Genomic DNA, 23,445 nt, shown 5'->3' on the forward strand with positions numbered 1-23,445 from the left:
CACAAAGGGAGAAGCTCTCATTAAGACTTATCTGCCTTCGTTACTACCGGGTTTAATAAAGGAATTTAATAAGTTTGACGCAGGATCAATGGCACAACATACAACAAAGTTAAATGCTACACCAACTCAGGTTGTGTCCAATACTACTTTTACCCTTGAACTGCCTTTAATCGCATTCCTCCGAACGAATACAAGTCGCAACATAAAAGAAAGACTTTTTCATTATATAACAAATCACTCAGCGATGTTTCAGAAATTAGAACGCATCCTTATATCGGCAGTCCCTTTACTAAGTGAACCCCCGACTATTCGAGATGAAATTTTTCCTGTCTTACTTGCATGGGGGCTTGGTACAATCCCAAAACTCTTACAGAGTGAAATGTTCAAGACAAGCTTCCATTTTTTCGTGACGAAAATTAATCAGGTTAATATAACCGGGTTAAACATTTCGAACGAATACGAGTTCATGAATGGTGTTTTCAGTCAGATGGACTGGTGGGAAATTATTGGAAAGATCGCGTCAGAAGTTGCTGTTCCTTTGTCTGCCAGCGTGGGTATGAATCCGTCCGTGTCGGCAAGTATCATCCCGCAGTTAATCAATGAACTGGCAGATTTACTAAAACAGAACGGAGGGAAACTAGTGCAAGCACTAATAGAAGAATTGAATAAAGCTGATATTGCGAAATTAGAAAGAGATAATTATACAAGTAGCTTTATTCTTAATTCTTTACAAAACCTTTTTCTGCAGAATATTCTCCCCGATATGCTTTCTAAACCAACATGGAAAGCCTTGGTGTCTGCAACAGTTAAAAGTCTTCCAGTACAACAAAAGATATCCGTAGTAACGTGGTTTTTGTCTCATAATGTGCAGTTGTTTGTTCAAATTGAAGATATTCTTTTATCAGCTCTGCCTATTCTAATTCCGGTATCGCATCTAAAACCTGAAATTAGGCAGCATCTTGTACCTTGGGCATTAGAGCACATTCCTGATTTTCTCGATAGCAAATTATTTCAGAATGCTGTCGACATAATTGTGTCTGAAGTAAACACTGTAAATACGTCAAGTTTTAACCAAACAAATGATGACGTGTACATTAATGAGTTGCTATCTGGGCTAGACACAGTTCATCTGATACGAAGAATTGCAACGGAAATAGCATTACCACTGTCGTTGCAGTCTGGCCTAAAACCGGAAGTTGCAACATATATGATTCCTGTAGTCATGCAAATACTAGAACAGGTTACAAAGACTGATCTAGCAAACGGTTTGAAAATACTTATAACTGAAATGAACCGTGTAAATTTGGCAGACATGGATGTACGGGATCCGAAAAGTTTTGTTCAAGGATATCTTGAAAAATTAAATATGAGAAAAATATTAACTGGAATACTTGCACAGCCGCATATCAGTGGATTTTTGGTTTCTACATTATTAAAATCACCACAAATAGTTCTTGACATTGGAAAGATTTTACTTTCATCATTCAGTCTAAATGACATTCTTTCCCTTCCAGCAGATGCCACACTGACGTCAACGCAAAAATGTCATACTGGTTTCATTGATTTTGTTGAAAATCTATTACATGGAAATAAATCAGCCATTAAAAGTAAGTACACATTGTATTGTTTAATAAAATGTAATAATCAGAAAAAATGATTATAATCATAATTATGGAACATTATTAATTAGAAAAGTATATATGACTAAAGTCTGTATATGTCTTCATAATTTTGTTTTAGTGTTTGATGCTTTTGGAAAGCCACCAACAGGTACATTAGACGGCAACCTACATTTTATTGGTTCATACGACGAATGTTTAGGAGTAAATCAAATACCATCAGCACCTGCCACAAGATACTGCAGAGCCACATTCAAACTGCCGGAAAAACTTATAAACCAGACAATGGGACATATTGTGAGTTACATAATGAATTAACATCATAATTCTTACATACCAGTGATCATAAACCTTTTACTTTCAAAATATATTACCCCATCTTTTAATCTCAATTAGGTTTAATGGAGGTCACATGAAAGAACAAAGGACTAAGTTCTTACATAATTTACGTAACTAAAACAAAAGGATAACACAACAACAAGAGGCTCCAAAAAGCCTGTGACGCTCACCTTGGTCTATGTGCCTATTCAATATAGGACACACTCAAACATTGTAGACGAGAATCGAATTCATGAAAAAAATCTGTTTTGTTGATCTTGTATTTCTGATCATTTAGTGTCTTTAGTTTCTCTCTATCTTCTTAAGTTTTTACTCAAAACACAAAAGAGGGTAAAACAAATCCTCGTCTAAGGACAATCACTCCTATAAAGAGTGAGAGTCTACTAACTATATCGGCAAAATTTGACTTGTTAGTAGATCTTGCCTAGCTGAACATTTTTGTGTTTTAAAGTGTTTATTTATCTATTATAATTTTTATCATAAAAGGTAAAACGCCAAACAAAAATGGTAAAAATAGTCATTAAAGGGCCATAACTCCAATAGGGAGTCGCCGGACGATTTTCTCCATATTGCTTATTGTAGATCTTGTCTTTCTGATAATTTTTGCTGATTAAAGTTTATATCTATGATCTATTATAATTTTTAAGATATAAGGCAAAAACGCAAACAATTAGTAAAAATCGTCATCAAAGGGCAATAACTTTAATAAGGAGTCGACTGACGATTTCGACCATGGGTATTATTTGTAGAATTTGTCTTGCTGATCATTTTTGCATTTAGAAGTTTCTCTCTAACTATTATAGTTTTCAGGATAATAGGCAAAAATGAAAAAAAAAGGCAAAATTTGTCATTTAAAGGCAATAACTCCTATAAAAAGTCGTCTGACAATTTTGACGTAGAAAGACAATTGGTAGAACTCAACATTTTGAACATTTTTGCTCATTTTCTCTATTTATAACGGTTTTCAAAATAAAAGACAAAACTTGCATTTCACCACTCTGTTCTATATTAAGCCATGTCGGCCATCTTATTTGACAAACAGGGTCATCGGACACATTTTTTGAACTAAATACTCTAATGATGATTGTGGCCAAGTTTGGTTAAATTTGGTTCAGTTGTTTAAGAAGAGAAGATTTTTGTAAAAGTTAACGGATGACGACGACGAATTCCTTATCATCCAAAAAATACAAGACACAACGATTGAACTTCAACAGACTAAGATGATTATAATTTTTTTCAAAAGGTCTATAAGGAGAGGCCATCAAAATGAAACAAAACGTTTTGTTTTTATGTTGATGTCGTCGTCACAAACCTTGGCACTCGAAAATTATGATAATGTAACAGTATAACGACAGGTCAAAAGACTCATATTCTTGGATAAGTTGTAAACTATATTATAAATGGCAACTGAATACTAATTTTCTTGCTGCGTTGACGACCCATTGGTGGCTGCACTTTGATTGGGTTGTTGTCCCTTTGACATATTCCCCGTTTCCATTCTCTATTCTAAGGCATATTTGTTTCCTTAGATATTTATTCCGAAGATAATTAGCATTAACAATTTCACCAATGTGCAATAAATAGTACATTTATATAGAGTAAAAAGTCTGAAAGGATCATTGGAGATCCGAAATTGAAAATTCTCGATTCAGTATATGATTTTGAATTTCTAATCTCGAATTTCAAAATTCAGATATTGAATTTCGAATTTCGAATATCGAATTTGAAACTTCAGATATTTAATCGCGAATTTCGAAATTCGAATTGCGAGTGCATGATCCTTCCGGGCTTTCGTTATACATATTGTCATTTATAAGTGTTCTGTTATATTATAGGAAACATTTGGTGTACCTGTAGCTTTAACTTGGGGTATGTGTGTCGATTCCCAATGCCATTCTGCAGATATACCTGTATTATTTAGGCTAGGTATGTTTACATATAATTGAGTAATATTTTTGATTTAATACATTTGTATATAAAGGAACTTACTTCCTTCTTGTTGTCGTATTTTACATGAAACTGGATAAAATAGACGAGAAAGAACATTATGCATAGCATATCTGTAATCATTAAGTATTCCTCGGGCAAATGAAACATTAACCATTTCGTTGGAACACAACAATAAACACAGCTTACACGTACGTACATTTTAAACAAGGAGTTTTTTTTTATTCACCTTTTTTTTATTTTTGAAAAAATCTGATATATATTTGTAAGTTTATTTGATAGTAAAATTTGAAAATAAAATAAATGCGTTACAACTGTAATTTGAAATTCTATTCATAACAACAATGCAAATATTTTATAGGAATGCTTCAGATGTTCAATTTAACTCCAGATAGTGTTGTTTGTAGCGGTGAAAAACCTGACTTCTCAACGGACACTGCAGCAATCTCAATTTTGTAAGACTTTATGATTCAACAATAACATGTATTAGATTCTTTAATTGCACAAAACAATCGCTTACTAATGCCGTGTTACATCTAAATCAATTTTTATTGTCAGTTGTGTTGTATGTCTGTGATGTATGTTTACAAAGTTTTGGCTGCTGGATCCCAAGTATTGTCACATTTACCTATTATGTCTATTGAGGTTGCTCACCCAATTTTGTCAATATAACGGAACTCTAAACAAAAGTCATACAAGTCGGAGCTTTAGCTAGCTATAAAACCAGTTTTAACCCACTATTTTCTTTGGAAAATACCTGTACCAAGTCAGGCATTTAACAGTTGTTTTTCACTCCTTCCGTTGGTTGATATCGCTTGAGTTTGTCAGTTGTTATGGACTGAATCCCTGTTTGAATTTACCGGGGAGTTCGGTATTTTTGTTATATTTTTTGGATCCAGTAAAACATGGGCGAAGATACCTAGAGACAAGCAAATACCATGTTCACCTACAAATATATGTCTACTCCTCTGATTAGTGTTAATGAACTCGTTTTCACATGTCGTGACACAATTTATGTTGATAGCGGCATTTACTGTGAACGGAGCGAATAAAGGCTTTGTAGGTGTTAGATAAGCCTTTTGTAACTTACAAAAAGTACACATTAACCAATCATTGAACTGCGTATGACGCTGCTGTATGAAAGATACTCTGAAGTACAGAAATAATGCCGATCATAAAAATTAATACGGCGGCATGATTTTATATGAGCAGGTTAAAAATACTTTGCACCTGCTTTCGAAGACTGCAATCTTATTCATAGATTTAATTGTATTCAAATCACTGTAATCATTGTAATCATTTTAGGTACTAAATTTAACTTGATTATTCTGCCTGTAATGGGCATCTTTAATTGACAATAAAATATATTTGATTTGATTTGAATTATACGGTATTATCATTGTTTTTGTACGTTTCTCTGTTTCTCTCCTATTTAATTAGTATTTTAGAGATTTATAAGTGTAGGTTATTTTGTTATACCAAAGATTGAGGTGACATTTTGTCTGGCTGATATATCAAAAGCCGCTTTAACCCTTACCGTTTGTCAACCTCTTTATCGCTTTTGGATTTTGAATGGTTGGGTTGCTGTCTCATTGAACTATGTTATCAATCCTCTTTTATTTATATATTATCTGAAGTATTTTTCATTTATTTTATTGGTCAATGACAACCCTTCAAGACATTCATACAAGTGAGAGGTTTAGCTAGCTATAAAACTAGGTTTAATCCACCATTTTGTACACAAGGAAATGCATGTTCTAAAGTCAGAAATATGACAGTTGTCTTCCATTCGATTTGTTTGAGCTTTTGATTTTGCATTTGTTAAGGGATGTTCCATTTTGAATATTTCTTGGGTTTTGGTATTTTTGTTATTTTACTTTTTGAATCAAACATATATCTTTTACAATTTATTCGATTGTTTGATATGTTCGAAGCCCTTCTTCAACCTTTAGAAATTTGTGATCTATGTGAGTTTTAAATGATATATATAAATGCATGTTTTGAACAAGATATTCAAACTTTCTATTTTTGTAATTATTGTGTTGCATGTTAGCTTTTATTAATTTGTTTTAATTCCAGAAAAATTCAATTTGTAAATACATATTAAATTAATGCATACAAAAATGAAATTAAGAGTGAGTTATTCCTTATGCTTCTAAATCCTTTGATATTTTAGAACTATCATGATTGTTATCGGTGGAATCGTGGTGTTAGCAACAGTTATACATGAATGTTATGGAAAGTTATCAGAAAAAACGGAAGAGAAACGGAACAGCAAAAATATGTATACAAACCCCTCATTCGTTGGTGAAAACGGAACAGCTTTAAATTTGATGCCAGGTGAACTGAAAAATGGTTCTTTTAAAAGGTCATTAGAGGAAAACGAACAAAAACACAAAGTATCTGACCTTGAAGATGATGAAGTAGGTGAGGTATTTGAAATAAACAGTTTTAATGGTGAATAATACCCATTCGACAACGAACAATACACTCGTATCGAAACATAGATAGACACTAAGAAATTTAATCGACACAAAACAAAACCTATGTGGATTGTAATGCATTACTTCGATCTTGATTGACCTATTAGAAATTTTTGGAAGATTTACCAGTGTCACTGTCGAAAATGTAATAAATGCTCCCATTGTTTTTACTGTTGAGAATATAAATGCAATAAAAATTAAGTCCTATTTTGACTTTAGTATTTATGTCATACGTAAAAGATCTCCAAATTCAGCATTGCATTAGCAAGCAGATAATTTCGAAAGGACACAGTAAAAAGATTAAGTATGATAAAGGAATTCTTTAAAAAGTTGTCTTTTTGATGTACTTTCAGGTATTGGACGTCGGATATTAGGATCATTTTCAATTTTTACCAATGTGAGGACATTGGCATCATTTGATAGAGATCCGGATGAGATATCATGTCTTTATGGTATTCGATTCCTAACAGCTTTATGGATATGTATTGGAAATGCCTACCTATATAATGCCATATGGCCTCGAGTGGCCGAGACAGACGGTTCTGTTATTTGTAAGTACGGGGGACAGCTTTTACGTCCGCAAATTTTGAAATTTACAACAACAAAAACAGTTTGTTATTAGTTCGTTAATTTATGTTATATGCTACAGTTATATTCGTCACTAAAACACTGATATTTTTTATTTGTGTTTTTTTTTCCAGTTTGTGGTAATATTTTCCATTATATCATTGTTTATCTTTTTTAGCAAACCAAATGCCAGCTGTTAGCTTGTTAAAAAGATTTACCTTCCAGTTTGTTTACTCAGGAGTATTTGCTACGGACACATTTTTTGTGGTCAGGTGAGTTAGTTAGAAACACAATTAAGTATTTGCTGTTAGCGTTGGTTAAAAAAAAAAGAAAAGCGTCACTGATGGGTCTTATGTAGACGAAATACTAGTCATGTGCTCAAAATTATAAGATATATCTGATGATCGAGGTTTTGATTTAGTAAACGCCAATATAAAGAGGGATTTCATTATATGTATTGCTGATTAGTAAAGGCAATTCATTCTGTAAGTATCACCGCCAACCAGTCGCCACTTTAGTGAGGACAGTATGGATTTACTTTTAAATTGAAAGTAATTAGAAAACATTTTTTTTTCAATCAATTGACTTGTTAAAGTAGATGGTATTGGCTATTCTGTTATTCTAGGTAAAGCCTGTTTGTGTTTGTTATGCCCCTGTTATTTGTGTGTAGATGTCTCTCTAAACCATTAGACTTGGGCGTAGCTAACAAAGGTTAATGCAGAAATAAATATAAATGCTGACTTCCAGCGTTCCCAGTCGTCCTCATACTTCTAATAAAAATAATCTCGGACTATTTGCAAACAAGGGTAATATAACTTTTTTCGCAGTATTTAATTGTGACAAAGATCAGTCTACCCAAATCTCGGTATAAACTGGCTTGATATTTTACAATGTACATCTTTATAATATTCTGGTCTTGAGGTAAACATATGTGTCTAAGTAATAAAATGAATATGTTAACATTCGTATTTGTTTAATATGAATCATTTAAATATCACATGAAACAGTTCTGCTTTCGTGTACCTTTATTTGTAGTCTATCATAATATTTCTATTGCACTTAACTTCATTGGATAAAAAATCTATATGTTTACAGCGGTTTTATTGTAACAAACAAACTATTATCAACAATGGTCAAAGATGAAAAAATGAAGATTACTGGAATCCTTGGTTTCTACCTTCGAAGATACATCAGGTATTTGATTTAAAGATTATACACCGGGCAAACTGTAGACCTATAAAAATCGCGCATTGATATTCCAGCAGTTGTCTTCTTAACACTTTTCAATTTGAATAAAAGGAAATGTAGGAAATACGCCAAGGAGACAGAAACCCAACGACAAAAACAAATGCACCTGAATCATTGTAATGCTGAATAAAATTCATTTTAAAAACGTCGTATAGCGGTTAAATGGATAAGGCGAAAGACAGAAATAAACGTTAAGTATCTACCTGCGGAAGAAAAATTTGAAATAGAAAACTGAAAATATCGCTAGTATTTAGTTTTCCTACTAATCAATTTCAAATAAACCAGACTTTGTACTCGTTTATGTAGTTTCTTTAATTTAAAACTCACAGGGATAAACAAAATGTAAGTACCTAACTAACTGGAAAAGGGATTATCGAGCGGACGAAACGACATCATCAATATATCTGAATGTGAAAATTGAGGATTTTTCTAAAAGTTCTTTTTGTTTTCATGAATGGTTTGTACATTGCTTCACGTGAGTACAATGGGAATAAACAACAGGTGTGCATAATTATTTAATTGATAAACGACTGTTATTATCTTATCATTCCACCAAACTCAACAATTACGTTATCTGAAGAAAGCATTTATAATGATGTGTGCCGGGTTTCATTAATGAATCGAGGAACAGAAATCGTAATCTTAAACTAAATCGCTATCAGAGAAAATGTCGTACCAACAATACAAATATTTCGGACCTAATTACTATTTCAAAAAACAACGGCAGACATTATCTGTTAATCCAGCTCTATTCTTTACCTGTTAATAAATTACATCAAATTTTAGAGGATTGCAACACAATTCCATATTGTAGTCCTAAGTATGAAATCGTCCAAATTATAATTGCATATTGTTATTCTAAACTATTTCCCAAAATTGATCGCCCTGAAGATCGTAAAACAAACATTTTATTAAACTCAAATATGTCAATAAAAGAGGGGCGAAAGATACCAGAGGACAGTCAAACTCATAGATTGAAAATAAACTGACAACGCCATGGCTAAAAAATAAAAAGACAAACAGACATAAATAAAGGTTTTGATTTTGTAAATATTGCCGGTATTTATAATGATCATTCTGTTAAAGAACAAATTACTGGATATTTTGATAATACTGAACTCCCTCTTATTTGTTATGTTTACAAAAAATCTACTCGGAAATATGTGTTTAATTATAGCAAGTTAATATCAGTGACAATGCACCTACGTCATGAAGTTGCAGTAATTCCAAATACATTTATGGCCCCAGTTCCCATGTTATAACAGGAGACCGAGAGTTGAAATCATTCCTGAGTAAAGGACCTAAATATTGTCCCCCGTCAATTATTAATTGGAATGAGTGTCGTAACATCAACTACGACTCACTCCGTACTTACTGCTCGAAATGGATAAAACGAGAAAGAGCTGACAAAAAATCCTTACATTCGTCCGAAGCTGCACACAAAACACCTTACAAATATAGATTTATTTCGTCTTCAAGCCATTGTTCCACTACTAAACAGTCTATTTTACTTACTAGTACACTTGGTACAATCAAAAACCTGGTAATGCATGGTTCAAGTAAGGCCTTTAAAAAAAGTGGAATTAAGTACTTTTGGAGTGTCAAAAATTCGTTGAAAGTACTTGATAAATTGCATGCTTATATTGGTGATTTCGAATATGTTCAAAGTTTGGATTTTTCTACCCTATATACCACTTTGCCTCATAATCTTATTAAGAAAAAAATCACACACTTAATTAAATGGGCATTTAAAAATTCAGAATACGAATATATATGTTCAAACTCTTTTATGTCATTTTTTAGTAACAACAAACAAAAAAACTATATTAGATGGACCTGCTTTGATACGATAACTGCACTTGAATTTTTACTAGGTTACATTTTTGTTCGCTATGGAGATTCTGTATATCGTCAAGTTATCGTAATTCCAATGGGGACTAACTGTGCACCACTTATTGCGGACCTGTTTCTGTATTGTTATGCGTTACAATTTATGACTAACATCAGCAAAGACCCATCGAAACAACATCTGATGCAAAAATTTATTAACACTTTTATATATTTGGATGATATATTGGCTGTCAATAATGACGACTTCAGTATGTACACTAAATTTATCCTGCTGAACTGACTTTAAATAAAGCTAATATTAACAATGAACACTGCCCTTTCCTGGATCTTGATATCTATATCTTTAACGGAAAGCTTAATACCAAAATTTATGATAAAAGAGATGATTTTTCATTTCCTATTGTTAATTATCCATTTTTAGATGGTGACGTTCCCTTGTCACCATCTTATGGTGTTTATTTATCTTAACTTGTTCGATTCGCTCGTGTATGTAACAACGTATTTGATTTTAACGAAAAAATCTCTGTATTACTGAAAAATTATTACACCAGAATTTTCGATGTCACAAACTAGTCAAAACATTTACTAAATTTTATCATCGGTACAAGGACATCATTCGTAAATATAAATCAACATGCAGACATCTTATACGTTCAGGTATTTCACATTCAATTTTTTATAGTAATATTCTATACAAAGCACAAAAATGTCAACATTCACCTCAAAAGCTAACCAAACCTTTAAATGGACTTATTCAGAAGGGATATAGTTACGATACTGTTGTCAGATCATTATAGATCTCATATTTTGGTATAAATATTGATTCACTCATATGGTCTTTGCATCGGAAATAAACACATTTATTATAAAACCAGTTGTTGGCATATAACGGGTTATGTTCTTCTCGTATATTTTATGATGGTATGGTACTACATGTAAACCCCTAACGGGAGGGATTGTGCTTGATTTTCATATGATGAAGACATGAAGGAGCCTGAGCAAAACTGACTAACTTCTGGACTATTTGAACATAGGAAAGTTTTTTTGCTTTTCACTTTCGGAAATTTGTTACCTCAATCCACACACACACAAACATTTTTAAGTCTTATATTATGGCATGTATTGAACGAGTTCACAGACACGAATATAAAACTTTAGACTGAGCAAAACGAACCCCAGAAAATCAAGAACAATCCCTCCTAACGGGAGACATAATCTTTCAATCAGTTTAATTGAGGTCTGGAGCTGACATGTCAGTAACTGCTAGTAGTCCTTGTTAATTTATGTATCATTGTCATTTTGCCTAGTTTCTTTTTGATACCTATTCTGACATCGGACTCGGACTTCTTTCAAACTGAGTTTTACTGTGCGTATAGCTGTGTGTTTGTTTATTCTACATTTGCTAGAGGTATAGGAGGAGGGTTGAGATCTCACTAAACATGTTTAACCCCGCCGCATTTTTGCGCCTGTCCTGAGTCAGGATCGATGAGCCTCTGGTCTTTGTTAATCTTGTATGTTTTTTTAATTTTAGTTCATTTATATGTTTCGGAGTTTAGTGTGATGTCCATTTTCATTGAACTAGTACACATTTTGTTTAGCGGCCCTTTTGAAGCCCGTCCTCCGGGTGTGGGGTTTTCTCGCTGCGTTGAAGACCCATTGGTGGCCTTCGGCTGTGTTCTGCTCTTTGGTCGGGTTGTTGTCTCTTTGACACATTCCCCATTTCCATTCTCAATTTTATTCCCTATTCAGATTGAAAATATTAGGTTTTTCGATTCATGATTTTTTTTATTCATATTGATATCAATATTGTACTTAATGTAAAATCAAAACGGCTTTGTTTTCAGATTAACACCCGTCTATATGATAATTTTGATGAGTTATGCGTTTTTATATGCATATATTGGTGATGGTCCTACATGGCCAAAACATATAGGTCTTGCTGACAGTTGCAGACAACGTTGGTGGTATCATTTACTATATGTTAATAATCTAGTTGATGTTGATGGACACACAATTTTCCAACAGGTATGTGTGTGCATCGTCTTCTGTTTCAACCACACAAATATCGTGAGAATAAAACGAGAATAATTCATATAAAAGTTTAAAACTACACTAGTATGAATGAGTTCGTTGAGCGTCATGACAGTAGTAACAACAATAAAACGAAGATCAACAAAGGTGAAATATATATATACATACATCTACATTTTTGTCCATTAAAAGAGTGGTGAAAGATACCAAATAGAGATATTCAAACTCATAAGTCGAAAACAAACTGACAATGTCATGGCAAAAACACGACGATACGACAAAACAACAGTACAGTAACACAGAACACAACTAATAAAACTAAAGACAGAGCAACACTAACCCACCAAAGACAGGTGCTCCGGACGAATAAGCAAATCCTGTTTAGATAATTCAATGCACAGTGATGAAACAAATAATGAAACATATGTATAAGAGTTGACGGCAATGTTCAAGTTATGTGTGATCATAACTATTCCCCTTAGAAAATAAGTCTAACCATTATTAGGACATTTATTTTGGTTAATTGTCTATATTATTTCTTTTACTTATGATAGTCAATAATGGTATAATGACATGTTATTTACCAACTAACATTTCATTTTCTGTCATTACAGTGCATGCCATGGTCTTGGTTTAATGCTGTTGTAATGCAACTAAATATTATAACACCTATCCTCATCGTGTTATTCCTCATGTAAGTTTCAGTTTATATTTTAGGGAATTATTATATACAGACATGTAGTGCAATTGTACTGAAGTATCATGCTCTATTTAAAACTATTGTGGTTTATAAATCAGTTGATACAAACGTTTGGATAAATGTCTTCATTATTTACTCATGATGCTAATTTCATGCTACAGTAGAAAACAAATATTCAATTTCAATCTCAGCATCATTATATGCATATTTATAAATTCTTTTTTTTTTGTCTCAATGTTTGTACAATTTAAAAAAAAAATAGAATCAACAAGGACAAATGAATTATGTAAGGCCTCATTAACATCATTGTATGATGCTTAATTCAATGGAAACGACCTTAAACAACATCTTTTTATTGTATGTAAGCAATATCTTTTTGGTTCATTTTGTTTAAATAAACATTCCTTTATGTATAAAAAATATGAAGATGTGGTATGATTGCCAATGAGATAACTCTGCAGCAGAGACCAAATGATGTAGAAGTAAACAGCTATAGGTCACTGTACACAATGAACAAAACCCATAACGCATAGTCAGCTATTAAGGCCACAAAATAATCAATGTAAAACAATGCAAACGAGAAAACTAACCGCCTGATTTATGTACAAAACAAATATGATGTACAGCAACAAACGATGCATTTATGCAAAAATATATCATTTGTGTAATTAATTTTATGAAGCTATAATATTTTTTTAAGTATTGGTTGTTCTTTTTACTTTATAACAGATCTCACCGGCTTGGATTTATCGTAGCAATCCTACTTATGACAGGGGGGATAACTGCGACTGGTGTGAAGGAACATAGATACGGTGGAGATATTCTTAGGTATATACATTCTATATCTTATTTATTCATGTTGATTTATTTTGTCTTTTTCTTATAAGTATACTTAATAGAGCGCTATTCTATTTGGAAAAGAAATAGACTATCGGTGATTTCAGGTTCACCGGAAGTAAAGTAGCAGTTGTTTTTTTTAAATCGAAATGCGATTAAATTCGTCATTTTTTCCTATAAATTTTTTTTATACAAATTTTTTGAAATAATGTTCTTGATATAATAAGTTTTTATTCAGATTATAAATAAAAGGTCTGAAAAAATTACATATAAGCACCATATAGTAATGGTTTTTTTTCACAGTATTTTACGTTTGAGATACATGTACACTGTTTGGGTGTATCGAATTTACACAAAGATATTATGGTTAATGCAAAAGAAAAGAATTCATTAGTTTAGGAGGGGGCTTTTACAGCACTTTGATCTTATTTTATAGTTAGCACGATAAATGCAATATATCCAATTTCAAAACAGTACTTGTGCCTAGGTTGTCGAAATTAACCTTGTTCAAGCATCAATTATTCATTCAAATTTACTGGCAGACGGATTTATTGAAGTTTTCTCAAACTTGTTTCCGAATCCCATATTTGACTGCTATGTTAAATTGTCCTATTATATTGTTATATGTTTTTCAATAATCAAATACTGTTTTAACTAACTGTAGTGCTGTAACAGATAACGGGAACTATTGGAATTATATATTTACCGCTCCATGGTGCCGTGTAGGGACTTACTGTGTGGGTGTTATGTTGGCGTATGTTATGTTCATCAAACGACGAGCAAAACTTGATGTGGTTTGTATATTTAATGATCATGAATGGTCAATAGTAAAATGTTTATATTATTACATTACAAGTCTAACTTCACATGACACTATTTTATATTTGAATCTATTAGTGAAATAATGTGAACGCAAAAAAGTGACATGGGTCGGTAAGAAGCAGAAATAACTGACACTGAATACTGTTACAACCCTTTACTAAATGCTCTGTCACAATTTTACATGGTCATGCATTGTAGATTTTACCATAAGAAACACAATATGTCGCCTTTGAAATACAACTTTAAGAAATATCCAAATGAACCGTTAAACAAAATGTCAACTATTTTACTCACAGTCACTTGGAGCATTGAACATTCATTTTTTTATTCTTTTTTTGGTGTTTAAATTTGTATCATTTTTCGTTATTAAGTGTGTTCCTTCTTTTCATACGATCTTACAAAAACAGTTTCGATGATATGTGTTGTCCCTCTATTCTCATGTGAAAAATAATATTAAAGCGGATCACGTATTTCTTACTGATATTTAAAGATCTTATGAAAAGGAACAAGTACACAACAATTAAGCAAAAAAAAATTGAAATAAAAAGAAATAAAAAGAAATCTAAACACCGGGTTATATAATATATGCCCTAAACGCCTGTAATTTCACTTACGGACGAAAAGGTTAATATGACAAAGACTCTTTAAATGACACTAGCGAAGGCAAGATAACAAGATACACTAAGATTCGTACAAAATGTCAAAGAAAACGAATTTCAGTACAGTCAGGATTCTACTTCGTCAAAATTATCTCCCCATTACGCCAGTTCATTTTTACAATCGTAGAAATGGAAGCCATTGTAGGGATGACGCGCTGCCAATTTAGCTCTTGAAAACCGATAAATTTATCCACATAGCACCATTACGATCCTTATATTTCAGTTGTATTTTAAAAGACAAATCTATCTTCTAGCTATTGAGCATCAGTTAATGATCTTGTCTGCATTGAGTCAACTTAAAACTATTGTCTGATCGGTTGTCAGGTGGAATTTTCGAAAATTCATAAACATGTAAAAAAATTCTAATTAAATATTTCGTGGAAGGGCAGACTAAACATTTTCAGTGGTTGAAGACTATAAATCCTAATTATCACACACAAAAAATTATGTTTTTTCGAAGATACGCATTTTTACCATCCAACTTAAAAGACTGTCGTCAAGTACTTTTAGTAAAAATTTGCTATTCGAACTATTTCAACCGGGTTTCCGCCTGAGTAAGTAACTTACAGGCGGAAACCCAGATTAAATAGAACAAAAGAATCGAAGCTCTTTGTTAGAGAAGGCGATAAATGCTTACTGTAATGTTTACTATAGTAACAAAATTTTTAAAAGTTAATAGAAACAAATAAAATGACAGTTTTCGGCTTAATTTCGAAGTATTTTATCATAAAAACACAATTTGCATAAGTTTTCAATTTATCTATTACATAATTAAATAGAAAAATTAGATATCAAGTCGACGACATGGGTGTCTATTCAGTTGGATCTAATAAATGCATAACCTCCGATTTTTATTTTTTTTACCACGGACGGAGATCATATCAATCTATTTGTTCCTTAATTTTCGTTTCTGCCCTTCCATTATGTAACTCAAGAAAAAATTCAAAAAAATGGGTAATAATTGCATCGAAAAGATAAAATCGAGTGCACCTTTTTATGTTAGGGCGTGTTTGAGTTAAATATTTTGTCTTGAAAACGTACAAAGCAAGAGTATTTGATACATCATCTCGCTTCAGATTCTATTATTTTTATATATCAAGGCTACAGGTTGACTTTATAACATCGAAAGTTCACAGTACTAAAAAATTAAATATATGGGTCAAGTGAAATACCTTTCTAATGAATCACAAAAATAGTGTAGGTGTGTTCGAATAGCAAATTTTTACTATAAGTACTTGACGACTTACTTTTAAGTTGGATCTTAAAAATGCATATCTTCGAAAAAACTTCATTTTTTTGTGTGTGATAATTAGGGTTTATAGTCTTCAACCACTGAAAATTTTTAGTCTGCCCTTCCACGAAATATTTAATTAGAATTTTTTTAAATGTTTATGATTTCCGAAAATTCCACCTGACAACCGATCAAACAATAGTTTTAAGTTGACTGAATGCAGACAAGTACATTAACTGATGCTCATTAGCTAGTAGATACATTTGTCTTTTAAAATACACCTGGCATACAAGGATCGTAATGGTGCTATGTGGATAAATTTATCGGTTTTCAAGAGCTAAATTAAAAGCGCGTCATCCGTACAATGGCTTCCATTTTTACGATTGTAAAAATGAACTTGCGTAATGGGAAGATAATTTTGACGAAGTAGAATCCTGACTGACTTATATTACTTATATATGGTTCGGAGAAAGAGCTGATGTTTCTGCGAAAAAAGTTATGATTTATTCTTAAAATACCTATATGGTCTAAATACATGTACTCATATGGTCCGGCTCGTTAATAACTATATGAGTATAAGATTATGGCTAGCTATGACAGTACGCGTATTGCCTGAATACTCATTTGGTCTGGAACATAAACAATAATGTACTAAACACCTATTGCAAAATGATAACAAAGTTAAACCAGATCAACCAACATTATTTTGTAATCGCAAGGAAAACACATTTAACGATTAACGATGTGTCCAGTAGCCTAGATCAATCGACCAACAAGACTATAAAACAAATATAGCTTTCGTTAGTCGAGGATTGCCTTTTTTCGTCGGTTTTATCTAGAGTTGTAACAAAGTATATGATGTATAGTGGCAAGTAGAGCTGATCTGCAAGGTACACCATCTACATCCCACTATATATCATGTACTGTGTTGCAACCCTAGATAAAGCCGACGAGGAAAGGCAATACTCGACTAACAAAATCTATAATGCGTTATACATCAGGCCGTTGGTTTTTTTCGTTTGAATAGTTTCACGATAATTGTCGTTGAAGGCTCTACGGTGACCTTTATTACATCCGCTTCATTTGATGTATAGTTGTCTTATACCGCATTTTCTAATTTGATATTTTTACATATTTGGGTAATGACTTAACATTGAATGAAGTCTTTTTTTCTTGGTAGTTGGTAGCTGTGATTGGTTGGATTGTTTCCATTTTGTTAGGAATGTTTATCTTATATGTATCATATCTAAGATACATGGAAAATGCACCAAAGTGGACATTCCCCGAACAAGCAGCTTATGAATCACTTAGCCATCTTGCATGGGCCTGCTGTATTGCATGGGCGATTTATTCATGTCATCATTACAGGGGAGGTAAGTTACAAATGTAAATTGTAGATACTATTATGATTACAGGTCAAGGTATGAGGCACACAGGTACAATATATTTAGTTCTGAGTTGACTGTTCTATCGTATTTATATACGAGACGGCCTGGATGGGTTGAATAGAATAGAGAACAATTGTTTAAATCGACAGGAAAATGGACCAAAAAGATAAATAATACAGAATTATGGGCAAAATGAATAAAAATTAAAGAAAAATGGTCAATACAATGACGAAATAAAGAAATGAAGGACCCCCGTCCAGACCCTCATACTAGTTACATTTGTACATACTTTTAAGGAGCCACTGTTAAAACTGATAAATAATTACCTGACGTATTTATGAGATTTGCATGAACATGGGTAAACTACTGTTGCCTCATTTGTATTCCCCTTAACTTTGAGAGCTCTATGTGATTTGCATAAATATGATATCTTAACTTCTGGTAATACAACTGTAGTATACTGCTTTTGATTACGATATACATGTAGTTAGATATACAATATATGTACACACTCCTCATCTGAGCACTGCATTCTAATGACAGTTTTGAGAAATTAAACAATGACTGCTTTTACGTTGGGATAAGCTGCAAAAGTTTTATATCTGCTCCCGATTTATTACAAGGACGGATGAACGTCTTATGAAGCTAGTTTGTTCAACGAAATATTGCGTGAATCGATATAAAATATAACATGTAGTTTTATAACACTCAGTTACATTCCTAGGCAGTTTTATGATTTTGATTAAGTAAACTACTCATTTTTTTGTGATGAAATCTTTGTTTTATTTATTCCGTTTTCTATATTATTTACAAAGCATACAAGAGACTTGAAGTAATGACTTTCCTATTAATGCTATGTCGTCTATCTTTTGCATAAATATGATATCTTAACTTCTGGTAACACAACTGTAGTATACTGCTCTTGATTACGATATACATGTCGTTAGATATACAATATATGTACACACTCCTCATCTTAGCACTGCATTCCAATGATAGTTTTGAGAAATTAAACAATGACTGCTTTTACGTTAGGATAAGCTGCAAAAGTTTTATATCTGCTCCCGATTTATTACAAGGACGGATGAACGTCTTATGAAGCTAGTTTGTTTAGCGAAATATTGCGTGAATAGATATATAATATAATGTGTAGTTTTATAACACCCAGTTACATTCCTAGGCAGTTTTATGATTTTGATTAAGTAAACTCCTCATTTTTTTGTGATGATATCTTTGTTTTATTTGTTCCGTTTTCTATATTATTTACAAAGCATACAAGAGACTTGAAGTAAGGACATTCCTATTAATGCTATGTCGTCTATCTTTTGCATACTGTCTTATCTTGTAACTTTTCAAAACTATTTATAATGTACCGTTCTTGATTTGTTTTTAGGATTGTCGAATGCAGTATAACCATGGACAGTTTTTGTATTATTTCCTAATATCATCTAAAATAACCCGTTTTTTGTATATTTTTCAGGATTGATTAATACAATGTTATCATGGAGAGGATTTATTCCATTATCAAAATTATCATATACCATATACTTACTGAACCCAGTTGTAATAGCCGTATACATTATGTCAAGAAAGAGCTTAGTATATGTAGACGATCTTGATATGGTAAGAAGATATTAATAAATAAACCAAGGTCATGTAATAAAAAAAACGAAGGCCATGTGATAAAAAAAAACAAAGGCCATGTGATAAAAATGAATTATTGTTTTTTTTTTAATATTTCGCATTTTGATTTTCATCTTAAGAACCACCGAAACGAATAATACTGATCTTACAAAAATGGTCTTTACAACAAGGTAAATGCAAATAATTTTTCTTTCTCTATCGAATTGTTAACAAACATGACAGACTTTGTGCATTTGGTCTCTTATTGGTTAGACTTTAAGAATGAGTTCTAATAAACAAGTGTCGATTAAGGATCAGATTAGACAAAGTATTCCTCTCGACGCCTTAAGCAAGGAAATTTGAAATTGATGTTAGGAGAGATCTCAGCTTACATAAAAACCCTATCTGTAATGTAAGTAATTTATTTATCCTCTTTATATAGAGAATTTATTATTATTATTAATATTATTACTTTTATTATTATCAACAATATTATTATTGTTATTATTATCATTATTATGGAAAATGTGATTTTAATTTTGTTTTCAAATTAAATTGACGTACGCATTGCTTGACTAAACTTAGTCGCAATAGTTGTGGTTACTGTCAATGCTGATGAAAAATTTATAACTGCTGCCAAGGAAGGTGAAATGTTACACTTACATCAAATGGGATACTAAATCCTGATATTTTCAAAGCAAACGAAGAAGTAAGATTTCAAACCAAGCAGGAATGTAATTTTAAAGGTACTTAGTGATGCCAATGAACCAAACAAAGGAGTCAGTTTGATAATATATATCTTCTAAAAGAATATGGAAGATACATGTATCAAAGGGAAAATCAAAACTCAAATGTAGAAGAGAGACGACAAAATCATGAAAAAAAACCCACAAAAACTACGAAAAGACAGACAAAAATCTACAAAACACTAGTTAAAAAAGTACAGAGTGAGCAACACAAACACAACAAAACAAAATTCTGGTACCAACCTAGAATGATCACCGGCAAAGGTTTAAATGGAAGAGCAATGAGTTATACGTTTTTGCATAATTTCCAGGAATAGGGAAAAAGAAATAAAAACAAAACCATGCTCAATTATCTCAAGAAAGTACTTAGTGTAGGTGTGGTCCTAATGAAAAATTAAGTACAAATGTATAAGTCAAAGGGGCATGTTCGAGTCAGAATGGTCCAAATTTCAAGATCTACTGTTAAGTACTAGTGAATCCTTTTAAAAAACCACAATTCACAAATATCAAAGTTTACATGCTTTTATACAGTGTTCTTGATCTAGCGCGAATTTAGAATTTGAATTTGCCGTCAAAGCAGGTTGAAATTTACATTGGGTCTCTTTTTAGGAAATAAAGTTTTATTCAAAAATAAGTGAAATAAGTAAAATGAATCAGACAATGCACGCATGATTCTTTTATATTCAATTAACTTGTGATTTTGATTTTATAACATGAAAAAATGGGCTTCCGGTTTTAATAAAAAAAAAGTCTTGGTATGACATGTTGTGCAGTAGGTGATTTAACTCATGTAGATTGATATGAAGTACATGAAGTACATGCCATGCCATTTAAGGTCATCATTCACAGCACCTCTTGTTTCATTTGAAGTTAATACTCTACTTAACCATGAAGGGTTGGTTTAGATTTGTGAGCAATTCACGAAATCTCTGTTTATTTATATTTGTTGTATTTGTATTACCATTTTTTATTAATTGCTTAAAATAAAGAACTAGTATTACAAATGCCCTCTATTAGTATTAACCAGATTCGTTGCTTATTTAGAAACTATATTACATATTTGACGACTTCAAGACTGTACAATGTAATATAAGACAGTAAAATGTAATACGATAGGATGGAATACAAATTTCTCATTTTGTCTAAAGTTATATTATTTTATCATTTATTATTATCATACAGTATTTTAACAGTGCATTGATAGTTATTGATTTGTTTTGTTTTACAGGCTTTCCTTATAGTTGGATATTTTGTGGTCACCATCATTGGAGCCTCCGTGATTTCCATATTTTTCGAAAGACCATTTATTGCTTTAGAGAAGGCATTCAGTCGAAGTTCAAAAGCTAAAATAGAACTAGGCAAAGATGTTTAACTCTTACTGTCCTAGCATTTTCATCCTAATATACATTAATGAACAAATACTGGTCACTGCATGACTTTAACTTGCATAAGTTGTAGACAAACGATGTGCCAAACGTCAAATGATGATAAATGTGTCATATTTAATAGTGTTTGATATTCAATTCCTAAATAATGAACATATCAGTATGCATGATTTCGTATTTACTGATTTTTTGTTTCATGGATGGGTACCTCATATCCCTTGTTTTTCTATTATGTCAGTATACATGCTAGGTCAACATTATTTGATAAAAGTATAAGTTAAAGAAGCAACCAAAGCAAGAACTATAAGATGTTCTCATACATTTGATATTGCAATCAGTCAAAATCGAATGCTATCGTTGTCATAAAATACAATGTAATGATTGCAAGCTATTCATAAACGGTGTTATTGTGTTTAAAAACATATTATTCCGATTTGTATAACAATGGTGTTAAAAATACAAGTTTATTTTAGGATATATTAACATTATTATCACTAAGTCCGTTAACTTTTGTAAAAAGATGTAAAACTAAGACTTTTACTTTTATGATAGAAAGTCTGTCTGATATCTAAGGAAATGAACAAACAGTATTGTACCTTAGAAATTGTCAGAATGATTTGGAAATTTCAACTTTGATAACATTACTGTCTCCATTAATTTCTAAATCATCATGTACATATTCTTGAATCCATCAACCTTTTTTGCAAAACGACAGGTATTGAGTTACATCGAACCAAACATGTTGTGTACTATCTATATGAGTTTTATTATTTGAATAGAATTAATGCAAATATCTTACTAGCGTTCATTGCATGAGACTTTTGTAGATAAATAATTTAATTTAGATTTTTTTTAACAGTTTAACTCGTTGCGTGAATCCAAATATATAGTTTCTTTGTTACTTTATAATAAAATTAATTTCGGCTCAGACGTCATTTCTTTTTTTTTGTGTTCGTTTGCTGTGTCTTAATAACGTACACCCGACAACTGCTTTTATACAGATATTTATGGTTATTTACAATTTCTTCACTTTTCTTTTGATTTGAAATTTGAAAACACTTATTGAAACCTGATATTTTCAAGGATGCTAGATAAAATATGTTGGAATTTTATAGCAGAATAAATCACATGTTGACCTTTAAAAAAGATACGTGTATCCAACAACTACACAATAGAATGCAGAAGCTGCTTATGTCAGCAAGCAATAAATTTTCATAACAATGATGTACTGACGGTTTGTTTGATATGTATGTTGATATATGATGGTCAAATAACGAACTTTAATCAAATTACATCACAAGTACTAAAAGGATAATCATGGATACAAATTAGACGTGTTTGCTTCCCCTACAATTTAATTCAAATGGAGTGAGGTCAAGTGGATGTGGAACATATCATATCGCTGAACCATCTGTAAAGAAAATATATTCAAAAGTCCACGAGTGCACATAAATACCATATGGATGACTATGTCTATGAAAAAACATCGTAGCCGGTGTTCAATGGACAATTTTATCGGTGATGAAAATAACTAAGTGATACAAGGAGAAGTTGTGAAAGGATGTTATATTACCAAAACCAAATCTATGGAACATATCCAAAATCAACGTTTTGGAAGCTAGAAGTAATTGCGCAATCAATTACTTTTCAGTTTGGTGATTGTTTTTGTGTTTTTGATCGACTTTTCTTCAAATTTGTTTATATTTATTTTTCTCACTTTTGAAAAAGGCATAAAAGAGTTATGGGTATGAGGTTCAATAAGCGATTGTTTGTTGATGCTTTCGTAATTGATATAAGAAGATGTTGAATGATTGTAACGTATCCACCATAAATCAAATCATGTCGATGTAAGCAACTATAGGACACACTACGGGCTTCAACAATGAACAAAACCAATACCGTATAGTAAGCTATAAAAGGCCCCGACATTACAAAATGTAATAAACGAAAAAAAATATGATAGACACCA

General features: G+C 31.9%; 1 protein-coding gene across 1 annotated transcript; it reads left to right on the forward strand.

Moving 5' to 3' along the window:
- Window positions 1-466: 466 nt before the first annotated feature.
- Window positions 467-22,435, forward strand: LOC127720880 (O-acyltransferase like protein-like). The gene is made up of 15 exons (XM_052227624.1): window positions 467-554; window positions 1,741-1,916; window positions 3,794-3,827; window positions 4,267-4,360; window positions 6,082-6,332; window positions 6,742-6,939; window positions 7,134-7,227; window positions 8,051-8,149; window positions 11,899-12,079; window positions 12,700-12,779; window positions 13,515-13,613; window positions 14,287-14,416; window positions 17,515-17,707; window positions 19,203-19,345; window positions 21,320-22,435. Exons 1-15 carry the CDS (start codon window positions 467-469, stop codon window positions 21,461-21,463), a joined length of 2,004 nt encoding a protein of 667 aa, XP_052083584.1. The 3' UTR covers window positions 21,464-22,435.
- Window positions 22,436-23,445: the final 1,010 nt, after the last annotated feature.

This window comes from Mytilus californianus, unplaced genomic scaffold (genome assembly GCF_021869535.1).
Source record: "Mytilus californianus isolate M0D057914Y unplaced genomic scaffold, xbMytCali1.0.p SCAF_11, whole genome shotgun sequence".
Lineage (NCBI taxonomy): Eukaryota > Metazoa > Mollusca > Bivalvia > Mytilida > Mytilidae > Mytilus > Mytilus californianus.

Coding starts and splice junctions, on each gene's coding strand:
- LOC127720880 (XM_052227624.1), top strand. CDS start 467: ATGAATGGTGTTTTCAGTCAGATGGACTGGTGGGAAATTATTGGAAAG. Junction 4,361..6,081: donor ACTGCAGCAATCTCAATTTT/GTAAGACTTTAT, acceptor TTGATATTTTAG/AACTATCATGATTGTTATCG. Junction 14,417..17,514: donor GACGAGCAAAACTTGATGTG/GTTTGTATATTT, acceptor TTTTCTTGGTAG/TTGGTAGCTGTGATTGGTTG.